The sequence below is a fragment of the Lepidochelys kempii genome, chromosome 2 (assembly GCF_965140285.1).
Source record: "Lepidochelys kempii isolate rLepKem1 chromosome 2, rLepKem1.hap1, whole genome shotgun sequence".
NCBI classification, from domain to species: domain Eukaryota; kingdom Metazoa; phylum Chordata; order Testudines; family Cheloniidae; genus Lepidochelys; species Lepidochelys kempii.
Genome location: NC_136381.1, coordinates 32,367,328 through 32,394,261, shown reverse-complemented (window position 1 = coordinate 32,394,261; position 26,934 = coordinate 32,367,328). Strand labels below are relative to the sequence as shown.

Genomic DNA, 26,934 nt, shown 5'->3' with positions numbered 1-26,934 from the left:
AATTACACCAGTTTGAATGTAGACATACCCAAAGTACTATTATTTCAGTTTGCTTTCTTCTGCAAATGGTGATGTGTCTTCTGGGCAGTACTTGGAGATCTCCCCATATCTTGGTAGGCCTTTCCTGATACATCCTTGAGAAATGTGAAAAGAGGAATACTTGCTTTTTGTGCCTCACTCTGTTTATTTCTGTAATCAGTAGCTTGGCTGAAATCTGTTTAACTTGCCTTTTTTTCCCTTTTCCTTAACATCTCTGGGGTATTTGGGTCCCATTGTTTTGTGCTGGTGACAGCTGGGGCACAGCAAGTTTATAATTTGGTAATTCTGCCTCTTCTCTGTCCCTGGGTCTACCAGTACCAGAAAATTAGTTTGTGATTGGTTGGTTGGTCCACATTTGTAGTTACACATGCTGCATAGTGTTGTTAAATGCATACTTTGGTTTCAGTGTGGAAATCCTCCAGTGGAGAGGCAGAAGTGCACACTCAAAAGTTGAGATTCTCATTGTTCGTGGAATGACAACCACCATGGATCATCAACAGGTATGAACCTTGAACCTTCAGCCCAAAAGCACAGGCCTCCATCACTTGTGCTAAAGGAGTCACTTGGCTGGTGGAGGCTTGTGATTTGGTACTGAATTTCCCAGGTTCAGGCCCTGCTGATGAATGATGGTGGATTATTACAAAGTGGTGGCCTGTATTTGGATTTGCATTTCTGTGGATTTCAGATGCTAGAGACAGAATGTGTGTGTAGGCTCTTATCTTGTTTGAGGGTAAGCCACTAAAAAGGAACATGATGCTCTTAGTCACCATGTTACATTTACTGACCTGCCTTTCAAGAAGAGAAGAAACTTCTTTCCACTTTTTCAGATGCACAAAAGCTTATGCACAGACAAAGCTGTTAGTCTTTAAGGTGTCACCGGACTCCTCATTGTTTTTGTGGATACAACCTAATACGGCTACCCCTTTGATACAAGAAACTGTGTGTCTGTCTGTACTGGTAGAAGGGGAGCACATAAAGAAATTGCCAGGTGTTTAAAAAAAATCTAACTTAGTGTCCTTCTTTTAAAGGGATGTGGTTTGGCATTTGTAGGTGTAGTGTATTATAGCACTGAGGAAATAGTATCATGCTCTTATTAGCTCTCAATGGAGGTATAAAACTCGGACTTCCTCCCCTCTTCTTCTCCTTTCCCCTTTTTCAATGTTGTCTTTCAGATTGTTATTAAAAAAAGAGAACCTTTACATTTTGGGATCCCAGATGGAAATGCAGGATTTTCTAGTAGATTAGCAGCTACACAAGATATTCCTTTTATTCACCAGTCTGTAAGTATGCTATATGTTTTGATTCTTATTTATATGGCAATGTGTCTGCTCCTCAGTAGAAAGGTCTGGCGGGGAGGAGGGATATTAAGTAGCTATAAAGTACCTGAATTGTTGATAAAGAATAAGAGCTATTTGAGCAGGCAATGCCAAATTTGAATTGGTGAATTAGTTGAATTAGTACTGTCCCTACATGGTGTCTGCCTTGCTCTTGAAAAGAGGAGATGCGCAGAAGGGAATACAAGTCAGCCTGCTGGAAATTAGTCTGAGTTACATCCTGAGTGTTGCCATCTCTCCTAAACCAGAGAGTTCTAGGCTTTTTGTAGATTACATGTTAATTCCACAGTGAAAGGGCAGAGGAACAATTTGCATTGATCTTCATGCACTTATGCTGACCATGTTTGCCTTGACAACAAAGGTGATGTACTCGGACAAGAAATGTGGGGTATAACACCATATGTAAAATGAGGCGATACTTGCCTTACTCAGAGTATAGGTAGGATTAATTTTTTTGCAAAGTACTCTGAAGATATAAGGTGCTCTGTAAATGAGTGATACCTTTTTAGAATGGTAGAATAGTTTTTTTTAATAAATATTTAAATTTATTTCTTGGATAACTTCTGCTTCTAATAACCTGTCACTGAATTGTAAAAGTACATATGGATAACATACACTTGGTAGGGTTTCTGACCCTAGAAACATTGAGTTCTAATTTCAGTCTGTGTGAAAACCGTTATTAACTTGGAAAGATAAAAGAGAACTGGCGAAAGCATCAATGTTCTTGTTGTGTCTGTTGAGGAACAATAAGAAAGTTATAGAAATTTTCTCAGCTTAGGAAGGGGAAAAGATGTCATCAGTAATAAGGAATGAGAGTCTGGTGGAAGGGCACTAGCCTGGAACTCAGGAGACTTGAGTTCAATTCCCTGCATTGCCATAGACTTCCTGTTTGACCTTCAACAGGTCACTTAGGCTACATCAACATTAGGAGCATTTAATCAGTAGAGGAATACTACTATAATGTTAAAGTACTCCTAGTGTGGACACAGCTGTACCAGCAAAGCTGCACTTTGCACCAGAGGAGGAAAACCACCCCCTCCCCCAAAAGGGTAAAACAAGCTATAATAGTAAAAGTGCAGTTTTGCTGATATAACTGCATCTACACTAGGGGTTTCTTCAGGGGTCACATCACTTTACATTACCATAATTGAGGCCATATAAGTATTTAAGATAGATAATGATTGATATTATACATTGGAAAGTGGGGAAAGCATGTGGATGAGTAGCAGTGGGTAGGGACTTTGCTAGAATCTAGAAAATTCTGGAAGCTAGGCAGATGTTTTAGTACCTGGTTCTAAAGAAAGCAGGCTAGCTCCATCAGTATTTGGCTTCACTGCGTTCAGATCAGTAGATGTTTTTAACATCTTCACTGTGGTTTGTTGTGGGTTTTGATTTTGGGGTGGGGTTTTTTGTTTGTTTATTTGGGGGTTTTTTTGAGTGGGGGGATGGTTGGGAAACTCAAAACAATCCTGTCTGGTACTTGGAGAGTCTCTTTCCATATTGTCATGAAGCAGATATATAAAACCCTTAACACTAAATAGCCTTGCTTTCGGAGTTTCAACATAGTTTTATCTGGAAATGAGGTGAGGAGATAGTTTGCATATGTTTATTATATTCTTGGTCTTTTGTTTTCAGCCTGAACTAGGAGACTTGGATACTTGGCAGGAAAATACTAATGCCTGGGAAGAAGAGGAAGATGCTGCCTGGCAGGCAGAAGAAGTACTTAGGTAATTTAAACAATTCTGTATCTGACCAAGCTTGAGCAATTTTTAGCACAATCCATATTTTAGCCAATTTTACAATGTAACAACCCTACTTAATTTGTGCAACATGCATTACCTAGGATTACACTCTCCTTCCCTCCCAGATCTTCAATATATACAAATTTTATACCATACGCTCTCCTTCCTTTAAGACCTTATTCACACGTGCCAAGAATTTGGCATGTTAAACACTTCTTTATATAAGAAGAATACTGGGATTTTATGTAGCAAGGAACAGTGTTAATTACTTTACATTCTAGAAATAATAATAAAGTGTACTCTGTACAGTGCTACATTAAAACTAAATTTAATAGCAATGTACATAAGAGGAAAAAATTGAGTCACTAGTGTGTACAAATAGTAAAATCACAATAAAAAACCTTGATGTACCAATAGCATCTTTCAATTTGGTGATTTCTGAAGTACTTATAGAATACATACATCGCAGTGTGCTGTTAAATTCAAAGATGGAAAGTGTTGTACAACAGTTTAGGACAGAATGTGAGGAATCAGAGGTGGGGTGTTTTGTTTTTTTTTCCAGTTGAAAATTGAGCAGAAATACTAAGTAAGTAAATTCTTGAATCCACACAAACTCAACCGTATTCTTACTAACTTAGTTAAAATAACAAATAGGACTTTCTGTAAACATCACTAGTTTATTAGATAGTGTCTGTGCATATTTTATTAAAATTTCTGCACACTTATTAAAATCAGAAGGGAGAAGGGACACTGATAGGTCTAGAATGTCAAGGCATGAAGTACAATTTTACAAAATTTTAGGGTATTTATGTCCTTTTGCAGCCTCATGATGAAGGATGTCCATGCACAATCATGCTCGAAGACTTTTTTCTGTTTAGATTGTTATACTGTGTTCATCACCACAGTATCTGTTTTTGGAACCTTTTTTCATTTGTTTAACAACTGTGAGAATGGATTAAGCACATTATTTTTGAACAATACCAATTTCAATACCAATTTCAGATTTTGGAAATTACATTTTGTCCATATTGATTATGATAAAATAATTTCAGCACTCCCCTAGTCTGGCAATTTAAGTGTTGTGCAGTATAATATAAATAAATGTAAAAATACAGCTTGAATACATTATTATGGCTGCACAATTCAGATCATTGTCAGGAATGTAAAGGTTTCCATTGGCAGTGTTAACTTGGATCCGTTTTCTGTCTCTTTCTGTTTTATCCTCCTGCATTTTATACCATAAGCAAGAATACTAAGCTACACATTTTAACTGGAAAAGATTGACGAGAACATTGTCTGTACATGTGGAATGGCTGAGTTAACATTGCTGTTGGTACTTTTTTATGTTTCCTGACTTAATTTTTAATTGGGAAAACTTCTCAGTGCACTGACGTTGTGTTTGCCTTTGTTTTAAAAAAGAAAAATGGAGGAAGGCAAAAGCTAACTGTCCCAGTTAGGCCGAATGTCAGGCTTTCACCTGGTGGAGGGCAGAGAATTCACCTCTCTGGCTGCTGCAGTTATTGAGACAGTTTTTGCTATGCTGTCATAACAGGGCAGCAGCACATCTGTTTACATTGTAACAAACGTATTGTCATTCACTGTGCTGTTTCCACTGAGTGCAGTAGAGAGGGGAGCTGCAAAGAAACCAGCTGCAGCTCCTTAATTCTTGCATACATTTCATATGTTTGTCCTAATGTCTCATTTACATTGTGGTGCTGTTTCTGGAAGGAGAAAATCATCTTCCCTGAGTCAGGCAAAAAGGTCAAAATGTCCTTCCAAAATCTTTTTGATTGAAAGTACTTTCATGCACTAATAAGTGGATTTCTTTGTGTTGTATGTATATACAGTACGCACAGAACAATTATACTGCTGAATGTTGACTTGTATTAGAGATTTTTAACATTTTATTTTCACCCTTTGTCTCAACGTGCACGTTGAAATCTTTCCTGTCTCCCATACCTGTCCTCTACCTCCGTCAAGTCACTTCTGAATACGCACTTTTCTCCAAAATCCTGCACACTATAATCCTCCCCTCTGGACTGGGTTAATTTGCAAGGGATTAAAAAAAGGGAATGCTGGAACTCACCAGAGGTTTGCTGTCTGGTCGTTCTTTGTGCTTTTGTGGAGTCGCTTTTGCCTGGCTTCATCTGTGTGTTGTCCATCTAGGTTGTAAGCTCTTTGTGGCAGAGGCCTTTTCTTCATCTCTATTTGTAAAGTGCCTAGGCCAATGTGGGTGCCTGTTCTTAGGCACTTAGCTCCAAATCTTACTACTAAATAAATGAGTCCTCTCTACTGTCCTCCCTCCAGTTCCCATCGCAGTCAGTGGCAGTGGGTACTCAGACACTTGGGTTGCTTTTATTACCTATATTTTGATTTAGCTGCCTAACTATAGGCATCCAGATTTGGTTCTGGCAGGTTGTGGGCACTATATTAATGAGAACAGGAACAAACTTAGCCTGGAACAGATTCTGTTTCTTCTTTAACCTTTTCATAGATTTCAAGACTAGAAGGGACCACTGTGATCATCTAGTCTGACCTCCTATATAACGCAGGCTATAGAACTTCCCCAAAATAATTCCTAGACATATCGTTTAGAAAAACATCCAATCTTGATTCAAAAATTGTCAATGAAGGAGAATCCCCCACGACTCTTTGTAAGTTGCTCCAGTGGTTAGAACATAAGAATCGCCATACTGGGTCAGACCAAAGGTCCATCCAGCCCAGTATCCCATCTACCGACAGTGGCCAATGCCAGGTGCCCCAGAGGGAGTGAACCTAACAGGTAATATTCAAGTGATCTCTCTCCTGCCATCCATCTCCACCCTCTGACAAACAGAGGCTAGGGACACCGTTCCTTACCCAACCTGGCTAATAGCCATTAATGGGCTTAACCTCCATGAATTTTTCCAGTTCTCTTTTAAACCCTGTTATAGTCCTAACCTTCACAACCTCCTCAGGCAAGGAGTTCCACAGGTTGCTGAGTGAAGAAGAACTTCCTTTTATTTGTTTTAAACCTCCTGCCCATTAAATTTGCCCATTAATTATTCTCAGTATTAAAAATGTATTATTCTTATATTCAAATTCTTATTTCCCATCTGAATTTGTCTAGCTTCAGCTTCCAGCCATTGGATTGTATTATACTTTTCTCTGGAAATTGAAGACCCCGTTATTAAATATTTGTTTCCTATGTACCATATATAGTTTTATACTAGTTTGATCTTTCACCACCATTTAAGCTCTTTTGGTAGAGAATATTTAAAATTCTAGACAGTGACCTGCAAACTTGAAACAGCAGCAAAAAGTTGTATCTTACTACAGCAAAGCCAGTTGATATATCTATAATATCACAGGAGATGTAATGGTGACATTAATCCACCATTGGTGTGTGCATCTTTGCAAGAGCTCCTTTTCGTCATGCATGTTATTGCATGTATGGTGTCTACAAAACAAAAATGGCTTGGTTAGCCAGCAGAGGGTGCAGTAAACCACTTAGGAATCTTAGTGCAGGCAGGAATTCTCTGTGTAGCTTGCAGTTTAAAGAGAGAGCATATGAACTGTTGGCAGTAGTTGTGATTACTAAGCCTCTGAGTGCTGCCATTAACTCTTGTTAGTGCTAAATATTTAGTTCCACATGAGACTTTGATGAAATACCATTATTTTTACATATATGAACTATTTGCATAGTTGGTATCTTCACATGCAGCCTTTTGTTTTCCTTCTCTCTTCCACCCAAATCACTGCTCCAGAATTTCCTTTTGGTGGGTTAGTAGTAGGCTGTTGCTGTGAAACACAGAGCAGCATGTCTGCTATTCAGGATGCTAGGATGAGGGAAAGGTGCAGATTGCAAAATAAACATCCTTGATGCAGGCTGATGGCACTCCCTTGGGATTTAGAGTACTAGTGTACAAGACTGATGGTGAATAGCTCCACAGTTCCCTTGACATCACATCTGTTCAGCTGATCTAAGTTAGTTTGCCTAATAGTTGTTAAACCCATTAGTTGTTTCTGCCTCAGTGACTAGAAGTAATGGATTCCTGTCTCCTTTATAGCCATCTTTTACACATATGCAGACAATTTTCATGCCTCCTTCAGTCTTTCCTCAAAGAAGCACATTTCATCTCTCTTCTCTTGATTCCTAAGCTGGCCCATGTAGGACAGAATAGCTGCCTTCATGTTTGTGATATTCCTACATCTAGGCACAAGGAATGCAGGCCGTACCTACAGTATGGGGGACTGCTGCAAGGAAAGCAGAGACTCTGAAAAGGATTTAGGGGTTATAATGGACAAGCAAGTCAGCACATAAGTGTGATGCTGTGCCTAAAAGGATTAATGTGCTCCTTGGGTGTGTAAATGGGAGTAAGAGTAAGGAGGTGATTTTACCTCTGTATGAGACATTGGTGAGACTAATGCTGGAATACTGCAAACAGGTCTGGTGTCCATTTTAAAAAGGATGCTGAAAAATTGGAGAGGATGCAGAACAGAGAGACAAAAAATAATTTGAAGATTGGAGAAAATGCCTTGCAGTGAGAGACATAAAGAGCTCGATTTGTTTAGTTTATTGAAAAGAAGATTGAGAGGTGACTTTATTGCTGTATACAAGAACATAAGAACTTCAACGGCCATACTGGGGCAGACCAATGGTCCATGTAGCCCAGTATCCTGTCTTCTGACAATGGTCAGTGCCAGGCGCTTCAGAGCGAATGAACAGAACAGGTAATCATCAAGTGAACACTTCACGGGGACAAGAACATTCCCAGGGAGAAATACCAGGTGCTAACTGGCTCTTTAGTCTGGCAGAGAAAGGCACAAGAACCAATGACTGGAAGCTGGAGCCAGACCAGTTCAAATTAGAAATGAGGTACAGATTTTTAACAGTGAGAGTGATTTAACTATTAGAACAAACCAAGGGAAGGGGTACGTTCTCCATCTCCTGATGTTTTCAGATCAAGACTGACTGCCTTTCTGGAAGTTATGCTTTAGTCAAACACACATTATTGGACCCTAAAGGGGTAACTGGATAAAATGTAATGGTCTGTGTTAGACAGGAAGTCAGATTAGATGATCTAGTCTTCTCTCAACTTTCTCTCAGAGTAGCAGCTGTGTTAGTCTGTATCCGCAAAAAGAAAAGGAGGACTTGTGGCACCTTAGAGACTAACACATTTATTTGAGTATAAGCTTTCCGATGAAGTGAGCTGTAGCTCATGAAAGCTTATGCTCAAATAAATTTGTTAGTCTGTAAGGTGCCACAAGTCCTCCTTTTCTTCTTTCAACTTTCTCTCTGATTCTGCCTATACAACTAATATAACACTGCACTTCTGTGAGGTATGCATTCTTTATTTAGATGGATTAATTTACTATTCACTAAAAACCTTACATCCTCCCCACTGCCTTGCCCTTATTTCCTCCATTCAATTATTCTTTCCAACATGAACTGCTTTGCTATCACTGAATCTCATTTTTGATATTACCCGATCTTTCAGTTCATCAAAACTCTCATGTTTTAATCCTACCCTTCAGAAAACCTGCAAGAAGGCTGGGCGATTTATTGTGTACATATTTAAATAGCATATTCCATGCCACCATCATTAACAAAAGAATGGAATAATACTGAATCCGGGATCCTCCTTACCTCTCTATCTGTTATTGCTTATCAAATACAGAAGATGGCGTTCATCCCTCAGTTGCTGGAGTATAGATTCAGTCACTGTTATTGTGCCACTCACCTCCCACGCCTGGGAAAATTTAACGGGGGGGGGGGGGAAATAAAATGAACAAATTCTATCTTGTTTCTCTAGCAACATAATTTTTGTGTGCTCATGGCAACCAGAAAGCTGACCCTTTGCACAAATCCTTCAGACAGTGATGGCCTGAGCTCTGAGAGCAATAGCAGAAAGATGCTGCCTCAGGGATAGACACTGGAACAGGCTGATGTTTCTTTTGCTTTTTAATTTCTATCCCAGTGGCAACCTGATTCAGAGGCAATACTGCTTTAAATTAAAGAAGGGCTGAGCAGTGATGTTCTAATCCAGAGTTTGAGGGTTCTCAGGTCTGGTGTTTGTGGTTTCAATCAATGTCTTGTGTTTTAATTTGACATGATAATATTTTTAAGTGAATAAGGACTTGCTCATTAATATCCGTGGAAGCTAAGCATTCAGCATTTGGCATAATCAAGCCCAAAATATTTTAGAAATCTGGGCTATTGAATTATATTCTCCTATGTGACCTAATAGCTAACTTTAAAAAAAAAAAATGTAGGTAATGGTAAACATCTTAATCCCAGTGTTTAATCTAGCCAGTTACAATTGAGAAAAAGTAGACTACCAACTGTGTTCTTAATTTACAGTTTCTATAAAAATAAAATTACACACTGATACAGAGCTTTGAGACATCAGAGCAAAAATAGTTTTCTACCATTATGGATTTGCCATGTGTATTTCCCAGTCAGTCTGTACTTGTCCTTAGACTTTCCCTATACAGGGTGAGGGAGATGTGATAGCATCCAGTTGTGCATTGTAGTGTGGAAATTACACCCTCAGTTACTCTACTGTGTGGAGCTTGGAGTTCAGTTAACTTTCTAACTAATTCTTTAACTCTGAAAACAAATCTCAAAAAGTAGATTAGTCCTTAGTACTCTGGCTCGTTGGTCAAAATGGTTAATGCCCAGGTTTAAGGTGGAGAATAAACCCAACTGGGAGGTGGGGCAAATTTGGACACTATTGAGGAACAAGTGGTGTTGCATCAGCAGTTGGAGTTTGAAAGCAGCCTAGACAACGTATGAGAACTTGACTGACAATAGAGAAGATGTGGGAAGCGAGGCAGGAGTGCCAGTCTGTCTGGGTCTCAGGGAGGGTGTTGAGAGAAAAAGGTTTTCCAGCATTTGTATTGAGGGAGTGGGCAGGCAAATGAAACTCCTGTTGGGGCACAAAAGAGAAGAGAAACTCAAAGCAAGCAAACTCTAAAGTCTAGAAAACTCAGGCCCTTATTTTGAGTATTCTGATTCTGGACTAACGCTGACTGATTTTTTTTTTTTTAAGTAGCTTGTTTGTATAACTATATTTACCCTAGTTAATTCCAGTTGTACCTATGTATTATGGATGTTTGGAGGACTGATAAATGCAGAAATGCATTTAGAAGAAAGGTCACTGCATAAGATCTAAGAAATTTCACTAGATCTGTATACAAAGTCTTGATTATCTTTAAAAGCATGATACAAAACTGTACACAAAAAATGGAAAAGTAACAACAAAAAACAACCAACCAACCAACGTTTTAACAAAAGTCTTGGATTGCTACATTATTTTACTTATTCTCCCCCCTCCCCAACTCATTCCAAATATATCTCCCTAATGATCTCATGGGTCTTTCATTTGCACATCTGTATATCAGTTACATTCTTCTTCTATCTCATGAAATTCTTCGGCTTGTTCAGAGGTTCCTACTAGGCCTGATCCAAAGCCCTTGAAATCGATGGGAATCCTTTCATTGAGTTCAGTAGGCTTTTTGGATCAAATCCATGAAGCAATTTCTGCAGTGAAAAAAGTATCTGTCTTTTAAAAGTGAGACACAAGGGCTTAGCCAGAACGATTGATTAAAATCTCATACAGCTCAAGAATAAAGTACAGTTACTGGATTCTGATACAGAGATCCCAACAGATAAGATCTATAGCCCTTGTCTTCACTGGGGAAAATGCAGTGTAAGAGATTTAACAGAAGCGAAGTTTGACATCAGCAATTTACTTAAAGTGCAGAATATGCCCTCTTTCAACTAAAGCTTAAACAATCTGAGCATGAGGAAAAGGCAGGTTAACTGATAACTGCCTAATTAGGAGCACAGGAATAACCCAGAATTTCAGGCATCATTCCTAAAGTGGCTTGCAGGCTCAGTATACTTTAATGCTCACAGTTACAAGAGTCTTTTTTTCCTGAAGTAAGAAGTTCAGTATTTATTGAAAACATGTAAATAAGAGTTGTATAGCTTCGGCCAGTGTAAAAGGGATCTTGCACTGTTTTCTAAAGGTGTGAATCTGATGTTCTCTCTTCAAATTGCAGGCAGCAGAAGATAGCAGAAAGGGAAAGGAGAGCAGCAGAACAGCAAAGGAAGAAAATGGAGAAAGAGGCACAAAGGCTAATGAAGAAAGAGCAGAACAAAATTGGTGTAAAACTATCCTAACACAAGCACTTCTAGGATGACTGTACCAGCAGGAAGAAGAATCACAGTTTCACAACATAAATCATCATTTGTATTGATTTAAGTATTTTTAGAACTCAACTCACTGCTTGATTTTAATGCATTCTTCAGGCCATCTTGGAGCCCGAATTCTCCCATAAAGTATCTTGAACTATTAGTAGATGGATCTTAAAAATAAAACACCAACCCTGCAAATCATACCTTGATGGAACAATGGTTCCTGCAATAGCGCTATTCCAGCACCACCCCCTTATACAAGAACAGTGATTGCTGCAGTGACAGTCTGATGGTGGGGACATAAACTCTAACAGATGGTTGAAGCTTAAAGAAAAAAGGGTGTAAATAATTCAGTGGTGGGAAATCTACTGTATTATCTATTATGCTTACCTGAAAAGTGTAATTAAATAATTTTAAAGAATTCTTTGCTTCTGTGCTTAATTTCAGAAAATGCACCTTTGCTGTTCCACTCTTAATTGTCTTATTTATAAATGTTGGGAAAGATGCTATAAAAATATGCTTGCATTCTCCTATGTAAGATGATATTGACCTAATCCGAAAGGAAAATAATGCTTCTGTTTCTATTGAGATGATTATCATCCATACAGTTTTTTCCTTTTTTATAACAACAGCAAACAGGCTTGCTGTGGTTGAGGACCAGCAGGGGTGGAAATGAAATGGATTTTATTTTTTGCTGACACCGTTTTCAGTACTGTTATACTTGCAATCCAAGAGAGGAATGCACTGTAATTGTAGGCAGAGATGTCTCAAGTGGAAGAGATTGGCACAATAACATTTTAATATCAGTCTTACTTGCATACTTTTTTCATTTTAGAGTTGATACTGCATGCTATTATGGGAGCACATTTATTTATGTAATGTCATTGGTAAAAAGCGTGATTGGTTCTTTAATGACCTTTCTGTATTGGTGAGCTGTTCAGACAATATATCTATATCTGGTTATTTATATGATCAATGGGCTATTAACTACGCTATCCTAAGCAGATTCCAATTGTATTCAGTCTTCCTAAACATTCCCCCAATAAATCTGTTGGATGGGGGAAGTTTTCCCCTCCTGAAAACTTTAATTCTTACAACCAAAATGGCTGCCGTCTTCCAGTCCAAAGGTGGCTACATTTCAGTGGTAGGTGGAGGTGAATGTTGCATACATTAAGAACAGGAGTACTTGTGGCACCTTGGAGACTAACAAATGTATTTGAGCATAAGCTTTTGTGGGCTACAACCCAGTTCATCGGATGCATGCAGTGGAAAATACAGTAGGTTGATTTTATATACACGGAGAACATGAAACAATGGGTGTTACCACTACACTCTCATTATAGTGTGTATGGTAACACCCATTGTTTCATGTTCTCCGTGTATATAAAATCAACCTACTGTATTTTCCACTGCATGCATCTGATGAACTGGGCTGTAGCCCACAAAAGCTTATGCTCAAATACATTTGTTAGTCTCTAAGATGCCACAAGTACTCCTGTTCTTTTTGCAGATACAGACTAACACGGCTGCTATTCTGAAACGTTGCATACATTCTGTACTGTATACTAGGATTCTTCTGAAAAGGATTTGTGTACAGGGCAAACATATTATAAAACAAAAAATGTGATATATACAGCCAAAGCTAAGGCCCAGTCCTATACAACCTACTGATGGTCCCCTGAGCCACAGAAAGCAGCGCATGGCTGGCTGCAACCCTTTCCTATATACACGAAAAGGCAAACCCCCACTGGACAACAGCAATTTTTGCTGATGGCAGGAGGAGGTTCTTAAAAATGATCAGCTTCCAAATGAACATCACTTCTAATTCTTGGACCCATTCTCTCTGCCACCTCTCATCTGAGGGTCAGATAACCCACTGGATTATCTTCCAGCCTGAAACTGGAGTAAACCTCCCCTCTCCCTGTGTGTGTACAATGGTTCTATTCTATATATGATGCCCAAAACTGATAGGTGTCTTGTAGACACAATAGGAAGACAAGTCTCAGATGCCAAGACAGGTTAAGAACGCCGCCACTGCAGGGAAGCTCTCAACTGATGTCAAATCCGCATACTCTGTACCCATGACAATTGCCTTCTGACGATAAGGTTGGAGTGGCAGGAAGACGGTAGGACAGGAGTGTCACTGCATTGCCTCAACTCTATGGGGTCTTCAGTTTCATCAGGACTGTTGTCAACTAGCATAAGTTTAGAGCAACTTTAAAGGTGACTCTAACCCCCTCCTGGGACAGGGCAGGTGTGCCATGAGAATGGGGAAGTAGTAGCCATCTGGTGTAACTTTGTGCTGAACTGATTTTAGCTCAGGAGGGAATATCGGTCCTTATCAGTGCTTCATCTTCCTTAGTAGCCCCAGTGATGGAGATACTAAGGAATGGCATAATAAGGCTGTGGCCTCATGAAAATTTATTCCCAAGACAATTGTCTGGCTTTTGCGCTCACTAACGCAGAGCATACATAGCTTTGGCTTGGACTCAGTTTGGCTGGTTCAAGCTGTAAATGCATTTTGACTTTCAAGATGAAAACAAATGTTTGTCTGGTATTTAGTGTCATTACAACTCTGTTGAACACTTGTCACTATTCATGCTTAACAAAAGGAAAACTTGTTAGAATCACTTGACATCTTTAAAAATTATTGAACTGTGTAGGTAGCAGCGTGCCCTCCAAAAATGTCGGGTAGAAAGAATGGAGTATTTCCAGGCTCTGAACATGCCTTCTGGGAAACAAAAATGTTTACTATGAATTGATTTATGCGTTTGACAGAATAAGAGGGGATGATAGGAAGTCTTGCTTTGCGAATGAGATTATACAAAGAGAATAAATATTCTGTGTATTCTGAATCATGGTATCCCTTAAATTGCTGTAATTTCTAATTGACTAGTGTGAGGAAATGTTGAAAATAGAGAGAAATTCATGCACATCCTATTTACAGTGAAGATTATGAAATATGAAATACCTCCTAATCCTTAAGGTATTGGCTTTTTATAAAATAGTTAACTACTGTTTTTCTCATCATTCAAAGATCAAATATAACTGGCATCCACTTGAAATATCCACAATTTATAAAATATAAATAAAGGAACCAAGATGTGGGGTACATCTTAACAAAGGGTCATTTTGAGATGGGGACTTACAGTTCAATGGACCTAACAATGCATTTATTTATTTTTAAGTCTGGAGAGTCCTGTATAGTCCTTAACCAGCAGTGACCTTGTGCATTCTCCGTATCTTTACCAAGACTCCCCATGTCTGACTCTCTCTTCCTCCGGGTTGTGCGAGTATCTTTGAGCCAACCGTCACCACTCATTTAGCTGAAGATGGCTAAGCCCTTAAATTACTTGGGGTTTTTTCTGTGTCCAAGGGCACGGTGTTATACTCAGACTGCACACGCTTTGTTAATAGTGCAGAAGATAAAACAAAGCTATGTGTGTTCTTACCTTGGAGATGGAATTGGTATTAGTATGCTGCTATAAAAGGGATAAGTCTGACAAGAGATGCTATCCCGTACTGTACACTGGTGTGAGCTTGCATGGTAAATTGGTGCACAACCCTCCTCTTCTGGTGGTTCATTTTTGCTTTTAATCCTAACCAATAGAGTCCTGTTCCCGCAGCTGTGCAAAACCCTACAGCTGCATCTATCCTATTCATGTCAGCTATGCAGCCAGCACTTGCTGGGGCTGGCTATGCTGAACGCAAGATAAATTCAGGTAACTGAAAATGGAAGGAATATTTGTGGGAATGTTTATGAATTTTAAAACACTAACTTACTGTAATTCTTCATTACTTCAGCTGGGCAGTCCCAGAACTGTTGGTATTCCTCAGGTTTCTGTAGTTCTCATCAGCTGACCCTTCCAAAGACCGTACCTACCTCACTACCCCCAACCTTCATATCTCTGTCCAGCCACCCATTCCAATCCATCCGGTCTCCAAAACTGAACTTCTCATCTTGCTTCTCACCTACCTTCTCTATCACCAATGGGTATATCTACACTGCAAAAAAAATCATGTAGCAGTGAGCTTCAGAGCCCCCGGCACCTGACCAGAGCTGAAAATAGCCATGTAGATGTTCCTGCCTGAACACTGGGACCCAGTGAGGGTGGGGCTGAGGCTCCACCTGGAGCAGGGACATCTGCACTGCTATATTTAGCCCTGTAGCACAACCTCATGAGCCCAAGTCAGTTGACCCAGGCTCTGAGATGCTCTGCTGTATTTTTTGCAGTGTAGGCATACCCACTGACAACTCTATTTTTTCTCATCTTCTACTGCATCCTTTCCTTATGTCCTGGCCTTTTTGCGCTCTCTTCTCTTTGTTAGTCTTGGCCAAGGCCTTCTCCATACATCAATCTTACTACAGTCTACAATGTGATTACTTTCTGTTCTACTTTTCTATATTGACTTCCCCACATGTTGCTGCTGCTCTCAACCAGTCTAGTCAAAATGCCTCTGCTAAAGCCACACTCCCCTACGGCCGAACCAAGCACGCTCTTCCTCCTCTGAATCCCTCCCTGGGATTTCTGCGCATGATGTTTGAGCTCCTTGATTTTACCTGGGAAGTCCTGACTTCACCGCAAACTCCTGTATCAGAACTGTTGCCCTGGGTCTGGTTTTCTTGCCTGTTATGCCACATTCTTTGGAACAGGAAGTTGGGCTTACAGTACCCTTACATCACCATGTGAACACAGCATGATTTTCATTTTAGTACATTCTTACAGCTAAAGATTAAGAAGTTATCGTTCTGCTTGTTTAGAATCTTAGGGTTAAGAAATCACTTTGGTTGCACACCTGTCCAGGAGTTTTGGCCTGCCTTTTAACTAATTGCCTGTGAAATTTCCCATGCTGTTTCTCAGCCCTGAGGTGAAATTTTTGGCTTGATAAAATGCTGCTTTACCTCTCTGCCTGGCTGAGCACAAATCTTACTGGTTCGATTTCAGTAGGTATGCAGGAGTTGGCACAGGTGTAACTAATACTGTGGGCTTTGTAGAGGTGTGTAAGTGACAAACATAAGGCAGTCCAGTTAGGTGGCTGCTGGGGGTGGAGAGGTGTCACAAGCTGGGAGTAGCACAGAAAGCATTTAAGATGGGGTGTGAGTAGACAGGAAAAGCTTTAATGTCTGTCTTCTTACAGCCTCTTGATGCTTAAATTACACCACCTTGACTCCCTTGCATTCACTTACACCACCTATCCTGTAGTCCTTAGACCACACTGAGCACTAATGCATCAGGAATGATGGAGGAGGAGGGTTTGTTTAAGAATAAAGTATTACTAGGAAAACATAAGGTGCAGTCAGGGACTGTCTTATTAATGCAGGGAAGTGCTAGGGTCCAGGTAAACTCTCACCAGTATCTGTAAATGAGCTACCTGCCTGTGGACTGTTTCCTACACGTTGGCCAGTTAGCCCACTGCCCATGGGTATTTAATATTTATCAAGTGATATTCATGAAGTGCTTTGACTGGAAGGGACTATCAGTAGTGACACCTTACAATACACCTCTGAAGTAGGTGGCATGGGGAAGTGCTGTTACACTTACTTTACAAAAGGAAAAACTCGACAACAGTGAGGTTAAATGTCTTAAGGTCTCACTGCAAGAAGGTTCAGAGAGTCAGGCATAGACTGTATCGCATTCCGTTTGTTTTATCCACCAGACACTGCTACCTCTCTAGGATCTGCACATGCAATTCCAGTGGTGCACAGAGGGGGACACAGCATTTGCATTCGGATGTACACATATGGCAGCATGCAAATGTTAGAGCATGTGTTCAAAAGTCAACTAAACTCATTAGGACCCACTGGCTTTTGAAAAAAAGCTAAGGAAACAATGCAAAGACATACAGGAATCCAAAATTAAGGATGAGATTTTTACACTTCTCAGATTGCAGAAATTCAGAATATGGGTTCCCAGAGCAACTGAACGTGGCCAAATTCTAAATATGTTAAAGGATTAAAGTTAACCCAATCCACAATGATACAAAATAGGTGGAAGATTGGAACTGATGGCTTGGGGACTGGTGACTGAATACAGAACACTTCATTTCTAGATCACGAGCTGCTGTGGGAGCCATAACCAAGTTTTTCAGGCCAAATTCTCCTGTTGTAACAATGCCAATCTACAGTACCCTAGTGCAGTGGTTTTCAAACTTTTTTTATGGCGACCCAGTTGAAGAAAACTGTTGATGCCCATGACCCAACTGAGCTGGGGATGAGGGGTTTGATGTGTGGGAGGGGCGCAGGGCTGGAGCAGAGGGTTGAGGTGAGGGCTGCAGGGTGGGGCTGGGAATGAGGGGTTCAGGATGTGGGAGGGGTCTCTGGGCTACGGCAGAGGTGCAGGAGGGGGTCAGAACTCTGGGCTGGGGCCAGGGATGAGGGGTTTGGGGGGGCTCAGGGCTGGGGCAGGAGATTGGGGTGCAGGGTTGGGGTGCGGACTTACCTCGAGTGGCTCCCGGTCAGCTGCACAGCGGGGGTGCTAAGGCAGGCTTCCTGGCACCGTGGACCGCGCTGTGCCCCGGAAGCAACCAGCAGCAGGTCCGGCTCCGCCAGGTCCGGCGGAGGTGCGCAAGCAGTTCCGCGCAGCTCTCACCCGCAGGCACTGCTCCCCCAGCTCCCATTGGCCATGAACTGGCCAATGAGAGTGCGGAGCGGGTGCTTGGGGTGGGGGCAGCACGTGGCACCCTATGCCCCTCCCCCCGCCTAGGAACTGGACCTGCTACTGGCCACTTCTGGGGTGCAGCGCAGTGTCTGAACAGGTATGGACTAGCCTGCCTTAGCTGGGCAGCACCACCGATGGGACTTTTAATGGCCCAGGCAGCAGTGCTAACCAGAGCTGCTGCAAACCAGTGCTTTACATTCCGGGACCCAATACTGGGTCGCGACCCGCAGTTTGAAAACCACTGCCCTGGTGTATTCACTGGGCTCCTACCTCCTCTGTGTGTAAAATTTCAGCCTTAAAGCTGCATTAATTTTTAATAGTTTATTGCAGGTGAGGGTTTTGCTAAAATAAAACACCAATTCATACTTTTAACATGCTTTACTGTAATTTGTGATTATAAATCTGTTGTTTCCAATAAAACACGATTAAATAAGCAAAAAATAAGTTAATTCACAATACACTTAAAGAGAATATTTCATGGTTTGAGTGACTAGCAGGTTACAATAAGAGTTCATTTAAGACTTTAAAATAATATGCATAAAATATATTTACCCCCTATTTATCAAACATAGCAAGATTCAAGATGCCCAACAACCTACACAAATGCATTTTTGGTTACTGTCCCCTTGTACACAAAGACCAGTGGAATGCTAGGGCAAGTATATATTTTACAAGAGCACTAAGCAAGACAGACATACAATACATGCCCGAAGCTGCCTTGGAAGTATGAGCTTTTAGTGTAAGAATCGATACATCAGACTACAAATGAAAAGCGACAGCATGCTTGCTAAAGTACACAGGTAGTACATTTAGTAGGACCAAGCCGCCACGTCACTGAGCCTTCCTTCAGTTTCAAACAACAAACATGGTTTCAGCTAAATATAGTGCAAATCAAATATTCAGGAGCAAAAAGACAGACTCTGCCATTACACACACACGCTTTTTATGGTCTATTGTAATTCTTCCCCCACCAACCAGCACTCACGACTGGGCAGCTGCACGACGCAGCGAGTGTAGTGCCACCAGGCAACAGCCACGAAGCAGTGCACCGATGTTATAGACCGGATCCGTTCCACCTCGCTGAGTGCTGAACGCCCACATTACTGTTGGTACAATGGGGGCTGCTACAGCCAAAAGATCTACAAGGAAACTGCTGCTCCAGTACCTTTTCGTGATGCCTGCCTGAGAGAGAGTAATGACATTTCTGAATGTTTCATCATGGGAGGCTGTAAAGTCAAGTTCCTTCATAACACGGTTTTCATTAATGCTCCAGTCCCCCTTGCCACCTGGAGACTCCATGGGAGACAAAAGGATGGCAGAGTTTGGATCACTGGGATTTAAGTCCAGTAGCAAAGCAGATTCACTGAAACATTGAGCAGGAAATCCATCCAATCCCTTTAAGGTAGCAAATGGGCTCATGGGACTGGTATGCTGTGATCTGAATATGTTCTGAACGAGCTGCTCCACATCTGGGCTGTATGGCACCACATCAGTCTGAATGGCCTGTTCCATCATCATGCTGTTGTCACTCTCCTCCTCTGCCTGTGAGGATGTTAGTTTTTCAGCACAGACCCTTTCAAGTGCATTTTGGTTTAGGGCAGCGGCCCCAGTAGTGGAAGTGAAGAGGGCTGGATCACCAGATTCAGGTGTAGCAGCCAGAATAATTTCTTCAAAAAAGTCAGTCCCATTAGCCATATCATCATTGAGCAGCAGCCTGCTGTCCTCCATGGCTTGGTCCTCCATAACTAGGCTGTCCACCATTTTGGAATATATTGTACTTGGACCTAAAAACTTACCAGGTGACCCACATGTATACTCTATACACTGCTCATCCCTCAGAGAGCCGCTCTGAGCCATCTCCATGCTGTGAAGCAAGGACTCCAATTTCTTGTTTTGGATATTTATGTCTACGAAATACTTCTGAATCCCTTTGTCTTTCTCAGCCAAGCTATTTTTCATGGTTTCAATAACCTGCTTGAGTTGTTTGATCTCCTTTCTTGCTTCTTTCAAGGCTAGCTGTGCTTCCACTCGATGACACTCCTCTTCAATCCAGTCTTCCCTCATGCGAGCCAGCTGCGACTTAAGCTCTTCTATTTCTGTTTCCCTGTCGCAAAAGCAAAATCACTGTAAAACTTCTGTTCTTTGGTCAATTAAAGGATTCAGAGACATTCCATTACGGAGGGATGGTGAGGACGTAGAGATGCTGCAAAAGGTTGGACCAATACCCCTATGCACATAGTACAGTTTCACAGTGGACTGGCAGAGGTATAACATGAGGACAGTGGATGGCAAGGTAAGTTGGTTGACTGCTAAGTGGATTCACTGACCTAACCACACATGTCAGGGCTACACAGGAAGTTCCAGAGGCAGCATGACAGCGGTTATCTATGCCACGCCTTTGTCTGGGGGAAAGGGATGTGTGTAAAATTCCACTTCATTCAAATCTCTCCCCACCCCCTGTACTGTCTCTCTGTGCAAAGGCACCACGATTCAGACCCAAACCATAAACTTGTCAATTAAAGAAATATCTCTTGTTGTGTAATGTAAGCGGTTGTTCTTCTGCAGAACATCACTACATAGTACTATTGTGAGTAAAACAAACAAAAACACAACCAGGCAGGATCTCCTGTCAAAGAGTTTTTGCTGTCAAGAGGGTGTGGGGGAGAGACTTTTTCTATTACGAAGAGGTTTAGAACAAGAGACGATATTGTGCAGTAACTTCTCATATTTGCAGAAATACACTCTTTGGGCATGACTGATGTTGACAACTGATTGAGCCACTTGCAAAGCCAGTCCTTGAAAACATAGTTACAAGTCTGAAGGCATCAACAGTTGCATGTGCAAAAGTTACTGGTGCAATATCAGATTGATTTTAAAAATATCCCTTCAAAATATTTATAATGCAGTCCAGGCTCAAAGGAGATCACTGGTTCCTTTCCAAAAGTTAACTATACTGTATGCATTCATGGAAAGGGTTATGAAACCTGCAATGGCTGTAAACAATTTAATTTAATCAGATACAGCCAAATTCTAAGCTCCTTAGTCAAAACTCACTGCAGTCAAGAAGGGAGGAGGAACTTCAGGATTTTCTCCCTAGTGGAAACTGCTGAATAAATCTCATCTCTTCCCAAATTATTTTTCTGGGAGAAAATGTACCTTTCTTGAAGTTTGCTCTCAGATTCCTTCAGTTTTGTTTTTAGATGTCTCACTGTAACTTCTTTCTGCTGCAGTGGGGTCAAATACTGCTCTGGATGTGGTGCTTTAATGCCATGATTCTCCCCACAAGAAGTATATCTCACCAACCGCCTGAAACAAAAAAAACAACAACAGTGTTATTCCTGTAACTCTTTACCTTTCTAAGAGAGGATGGATTCCACATCAGTCCTGACTGGCACAAAGTTGAGTTTACACTGGACTCAAGTACTTTGGGTATCTCACAGTAAACATTAGTGTGTTTGGGTATCTCACAGTAAACATTAGTGATTTAGTCTGGTAAATCATAGTGCTTGAGGCATTTGCCAGTGGCTTCAATAAGAATTTTGCTATTTACTGTACTTGGATTTAGTGCAATTATACCAGACTAGAGACTTGACTTTCAAATACCCAGATATTCTCTAACTTAAAATAGGGTAAAGGTTTCTACAAGTGTACAGTAAGGTCACTGGCAGAGATGTCTGACACTAATATAGACAAGGCAGCACACTGTGAGGTTGTTAGGAATTCAGCAGGAAGCAGACTGTTAATTGAGTAGATTGTATTAGTTGAAAGGATATTACAATAGCTAGAGCTTGTGGATGAGTTACAAGGAGGAAGCCAGTTCAGACTGTGTGTGTGGCTATGTATACATGCGCGCACTGAAGGCTAGATCACACTGCCTAATGTTTACATGCCCTGCAACCTTGTGGCATCCACAGTCCCAAGTTAGGCTCCTTATAACATGCCTGGGGAGAGTTAGATGCCTAAGATCCACAAAGGCCAGCAGGCTGAGCTGGGAGCCACTTAAGTTAGACAACAGGAAATGCAGAGGGAGAGGGATGGGGCCTAAAAAGGAGTTAGATGCCCAGGTCTTGGCCAAAGAGAGGCACTGGCCTTCCTCAGGTTTCACAGCTGCGAACCCTCTCCTTGAGTTAGGTGTCTAAATGCTTTTTTTTTTTTTATATATAAGAAAGGTGGTGACCTCACAACCTTTAGCCCTGTGGTAAGAGCACTCAACCAGAATGAGAGACCCCTAGGTTCAAATCGCTGCCCCCTGCCTGATGAGGAACGGAGGCTTGAACTTGGGTCTCCCACCTCTCAGGGGAGTGCCCTAATCACTGGGTTATGGAGTCTCTCACTCTCTGGCCCAATGGATTTATTTAAATAACAAGACAGACTGAGAAACCCACCCACCCCAGAATATCCCATAACACAACATTAGGCGTTGTGACTCTAAGTCTATTTTGTGATCTAGCCTTCAGTGTGCACATGTACGCATAGCCACACACACAGTCTGAACTGGACTCATCCACAAGGATATTGTAATCCTTTCAACAAATGCCATTTACCAGATTGCGCTTTGCAGGAGAGATAGGTGGGGGGACACTAAGTTTGAGGATCCCGCTGGGGCAAGGGTGATCTAGATATCCAGGCAGAACTTAGATGGCTGTGCACCTGCCCAGTGGCAGAAGTGAAGACTCCGAGAGGACTTTAATCAGCAGAAATGTAAGTGCTGGGGGAATGCAAGTGCCGACGGGGCTAGGCAGCAGCCGAGCAGGCATGTTTCAAGATCTAAATTTTGAATTTAGCCACCTAAAGTGTCAGTTAGGTACCTAAATCCCTTTGTGGATCTAGCCTTGAGTGGACACTAACTTCTGTATCCACTCCACACTCAACTTCCTCTTTAGTCAATGGGAGTTGTGTGTGTGAAGCAAGAGCAAGAGCACTCAACCACGTACTACTACATGAAAGCATCAGACTTGGATGTGAAATCTGGCTGATAGAGCCCTTAGGCTAGTGGAGACCATATATCTTGTGACACTGAGATGATCAAGGTGGTAGGAAAGTAGGATGGAGTGTGTTCCTGACTGCCCCTTTACCAATACCACAGTCCCTGCCTGTAAATCTACAAAGTGGTACTGAGGTAAAAGCTGTTTTATTCTCCAGTCCAGAGGACTGATCCCACAGTACAGAATGGTGAGGATAAGATAACAGAATTAAAACTTTGAGAAAGGAACAAGCACTTGCCTCATAACTGGGCTGCTATCACTTCCCTTGTATGAACCTGAGTTACTGCTACTGGCTGAAGAAGCTCCATAATTCTGATTGAAGTTAACAGGACTCAACTGATTTCTGCACAGTACTGACAATAGGTCCTTGTCACGAGAAGTAGGTGGACTGGTTCCAGACTTGTTTGATGAAGATCCATTGTTCCGTCCATGAGGGCCACGACTAAAGGCAAACCAAAATGAGTAAGGTTTATTGGGTTATACTGCATCATGCAACTGACAGCATGTCCTGCTATAAGGTCACCCCATGATGCTCTACAAAATAAATCAGAGCAGCTGGGGAGTAGGAAGTTCTTGGGGAAGCTCTACTCTGGAGCTGGAGGGGTAAATTCCAGCTCAAGGAGACATGCCCTCACTAGCATTGATCAAGCTAGCACACTAAAAATAGCAGCGTAGCCATGGGGATGGTTGGTGGTGAGTTGGACTAGCCTCCTAAGTACGTACCTAGGATCTCAGGTAAGATTGTACCTGGGGCAGCTAGCCCATTGTCACACCACAGCTACACTGCTGTTTTTAGCACGTGTACATGTACCTGAGCTGAAAATTACATCTCCACTTGCAGTTTAGACATGTCCTTAGCATCTCCAGGTACCATGTATCTTTCACTGACCATGAAGCAGTTAGTCAGAATCAGATGGTTTAGACAAAATTACAAGATCTATCTTTCTATACTTAGGTTTCTGTTTCCACTGATTTCAGAGTAACAGCCGTGTTAGTCTGTATTCGCAAAAAGAAAAGGCGTACTTGTGGCACCTTAGAGACTAACCAATTTATATGTCTAAATAAATATAAATATAAATAAATTTATATGTATATATAAATATGCTCAAATAAATTGGTTAGTCTCTAAGGTGCCACAAGTACTCCTTTTCTTTTTGTTTCCACTGACTCCACCCTACTCTCCTCATTCCCACTACACCCATCTAAATCAGCAAGCTGCACATTTAAGTTTTCTGATCTACACTCAAGTAATTAGAAGACTGCAGTCTAATTTGGTATTTACCAGGAGACTTCCTCAGGCAGGCTTGTAACGGGACCCCTGACCTTGGGGGCCAATTAAGGCTTGAGGCAAGACTTCTTGATCCTTAGCAGGTGGCCTGAGAAGTCACAGCGGCCAGTAAAAAGAAGTTTTGCTTGAAGCACTGTTCCTTTGCCCTTTCAGGATAGTGTACTTCAAACTGTCACTGCCAACTATTGATGTACTTAGGATATGGTCTGAACCTGACTGAGGGAATGCTGAAATAGCCCCAAAGGCTCAGTACCTGGAGAACTTTTAGACAACACAGCTGCTTCCTCCACTCTCATATCTGTCCCTCCCCAGTCTTAATAAAACATTCTGAACTATTCACTATGTACGCTTGAAAACAACTCCGATCAGTGCTGGCCAATATCCAGGCATCTGGCAAGGACCTGTGGCATTCTGGAAACTGTTTATAAAGTTACATTTTCGTCTGTAAACACTTCTAGCTACTTTCATGAAATGTCACTACCACTCTCCCGCATGGAAAATGCTCCTCTAACCTGTAACAAAAAGTGAAAACATATTTCCAAAGAAATGGAAAAAAAGAAATCCAGCCAGACTATGAGAAGAATACAACATATCAATGAAAATACTGCAGAACTCATGAAGCAAAAATCCTTTCCTCTTAAAGCTGTCTGACCTGGTTTCCTCCCTCTTCTGAAAGTGAACACTTTATATGGAACAGATGGTTGCGCGGCGGTGCTGCAAGCCAGCATGGCAGTGCTGTGGTTTGGGTGACTTCATAAGTAGCTTACAATAAAATGCAGGAGTGTGGTTATGACGTCACTGAAATGCTACAGAATTAAATGTGACACAATTAAGTCCAACTGCTTTTTTTAAAAATTCTTAAACAGAGCATAGGCAAATATTTTAAAACAATTAAAAGTGAAAGGAAAGAACTATTTAAATTTTCTTTGCTCAGGACTATTTCTAACGTATTGATTTTTTTATTTTTATTTCTTTTACAAGCCAGAATCTGCACAGTACCTGACTGTCCCAAGAGCTACATCTGAAGGAATGTTACGCATGACTTCAGGGGCAAATTTGGTGTCTTGCGTGGAATATTTAAAGTTACAACAAGAGGTCATGCTGCTAGTAAGAAAGAAAGTAGGTTTAGGATTTAATCATTTAGTTATTACACTTGGAATTAAACACAAAACCCCACTGTTGCAGCAGCTACCTATTCTCCTTAAATACCGAGCGAAACTGCTGTTTATTTGCATACCGACACCAAGACAGAGATCAGATTCTCTTTCAGTGAGGCATTATGCTACCAATCCTTGCATACTGGATATGTTATGATCATGGATGAGCGCAGGTGACTTGAAAATATGGGAATCATGCTGTCCCTCCACTCTCCCTGCCAGCTTCAGTCTTGTGATTCCACAAAGAGCAGGGATCTTGTCTTGTCAATTTTAACCATCCCTGACTGTTCAAAAAGACCGCAAGCAGCAGGGACTGTGTAGGCACAGCACAATGTGCATATATCTAGAGCCCTGCAAATCTGCAGTTAACCACAGACCATGTTTGCAGACTGCGGATTGGATGCAGATACAAATTTTGTATCTGCACAGTGCTCTACATATGTCCATCCAAAACAACTCAGATCCCACCAGGTGTCTAGGTTTGTATCTGATGTGTGATGTGGAGGCAACTTACAGAAATATTTCATCAAAGGCATTTTTAATACATACCTTTCAAGAACCAGGTATTTTATACCTATTAATACAAAGGAGTGGAACTTGATATTTAGCAACCAGAATTAAAGACACAAGCATCAACATTTTTCCTCCAACAAATGATGTTATGATGATCCTGCAAGGCATGTGGTGAGCTGACAATTTGTCACAGCAGGAAAACAAAGTGATGTGACCAGAAGGTTACGGTCAGTCGGTTGGAATGGTTGCACTTAACTAAGCACACACCCAGCTGTTTCCCCTTCTTTCTATGCTAAATATTTTTTTTATGTAGCTGACAGGATCTCAAAGGTATGTCATGAAGGAACAGAACTGTTGTTGGTCACATGATCCTCCTGTATCACAGTTTATATTCTCCAAAAACATCACATTTGTTCTCTCCTAGATCACAGATTCGAATCAATGTCAGTACTATCAGAGAACCCACTGGAGTCCAAATTGTTTTAAAAGGTATAACAGTGGTGGATAAGCCCGGCCTTCCACTAAGCAACACACATAGTATAAGATAAATTGCTTTGCTTACTTGCGAGAAAAAGAGGCTCTTTTGTTCCCAGCAGCAGACATATGGACTTCAGGGGCTGAAATGCTACCTGTACTGCTTGAAGAGCTAAAATCAGCTTCACTCCCTGGAAAGGAAAAGGGAAGAGTAAAAACATGATGGAAATTCTCACTCCAGGACTGATGTACTGGTTTTAAAAGTGACGATGAATCATAACCATCCTTCCTTTGCCTGTCCCATGTGAACTTTAAAAGTCAGCCTGCGTTTTCAACCACACCCTCTAGGAGCAATTGTGGATATATTCCAGACTTTCAACAGCTCCCTCAAAACAGACACTTCAGCAACAATAGAACACAACAGGACATGGCAACTTCTATTCTGCCTAAGCCACTTTAAACATTTGTAAGGAAACACGGCTACCTGAGTGGGGCTGCTGACCTTTCTTTCAAGTGCACAGTCATACTAAGCAAACAACTGCTGTTGGATTCGTCATA

At 41.3% G+C, this 26,934-nt stretch overlaps 2 protein-coding genes across 9 annotated transcripts in view; one reads left to right on the top strand and one right to left on the bottom strand.

Annotated features, from left to right (window-relative positions):
- EBAG9 (estrogen receptor binding site associated antigen 9) overlaps positions 1–11,721 on the top strand; it is a 40,608-nt gene extending 28,887 nt beyond the window's left edge. For all 5 annotated transcript variants that reach the window (XM_073330304.1, XM_073330305.1, XM_073330303.1 and 2 more), the window contains 3 exons: positions 1,212–1,319; positions 3,009–3,100; positions 11,165–11,721. In XM_073330304.1, the coding sequence (XP_073186405.1) occupies positions 1,212–1,319; positions 3,009–3,100; positions 11,165–11,285 (321 nt within the window). In that variant the 3' untranslated portion in view covers positions 11,286–11,721. The remainder of the gene's footprint in view (positions 1–1,211; positions 1,320–3,008; positions 3,101–11,164) is intronic.
- A 6,636-nt stretch (positions 11,722–18,357) lies between these two features.
- The window catches only part of SYBU (syntabulin), a 55,266-nt gene continuing 46,689 nt past the window's right edge, over positions 18,358–26,934 (bottom strand). For all 4 annotated transcript variants that reach the window (XM_073330298.2, XM_073330300.2, XM_073330297.2 and 1 more), the window contains 4 exons: positions 26,465–26,567; positions 23,183–23,386; positions 21,116–21,265; positions 18,358–20,063 (listed from right to left, as the gene is read on the bottom strand). In XM_073330298.2, coding sequence (XP_073186399.1) covers positions 18,941–20,063; positions 21,116–21,265; positions 23,183–23,386; positions 26,465–26,567 — 1,580 coding nt within the window. In that variant the 3' untranslated portion in view covers positions 18,358–18,940. The remainder of the gene's footprint in view (positions 20,064–21,115; positions 21,266–23,182; positions 23,387–26,464; positions 26,568–26,934) is intronic.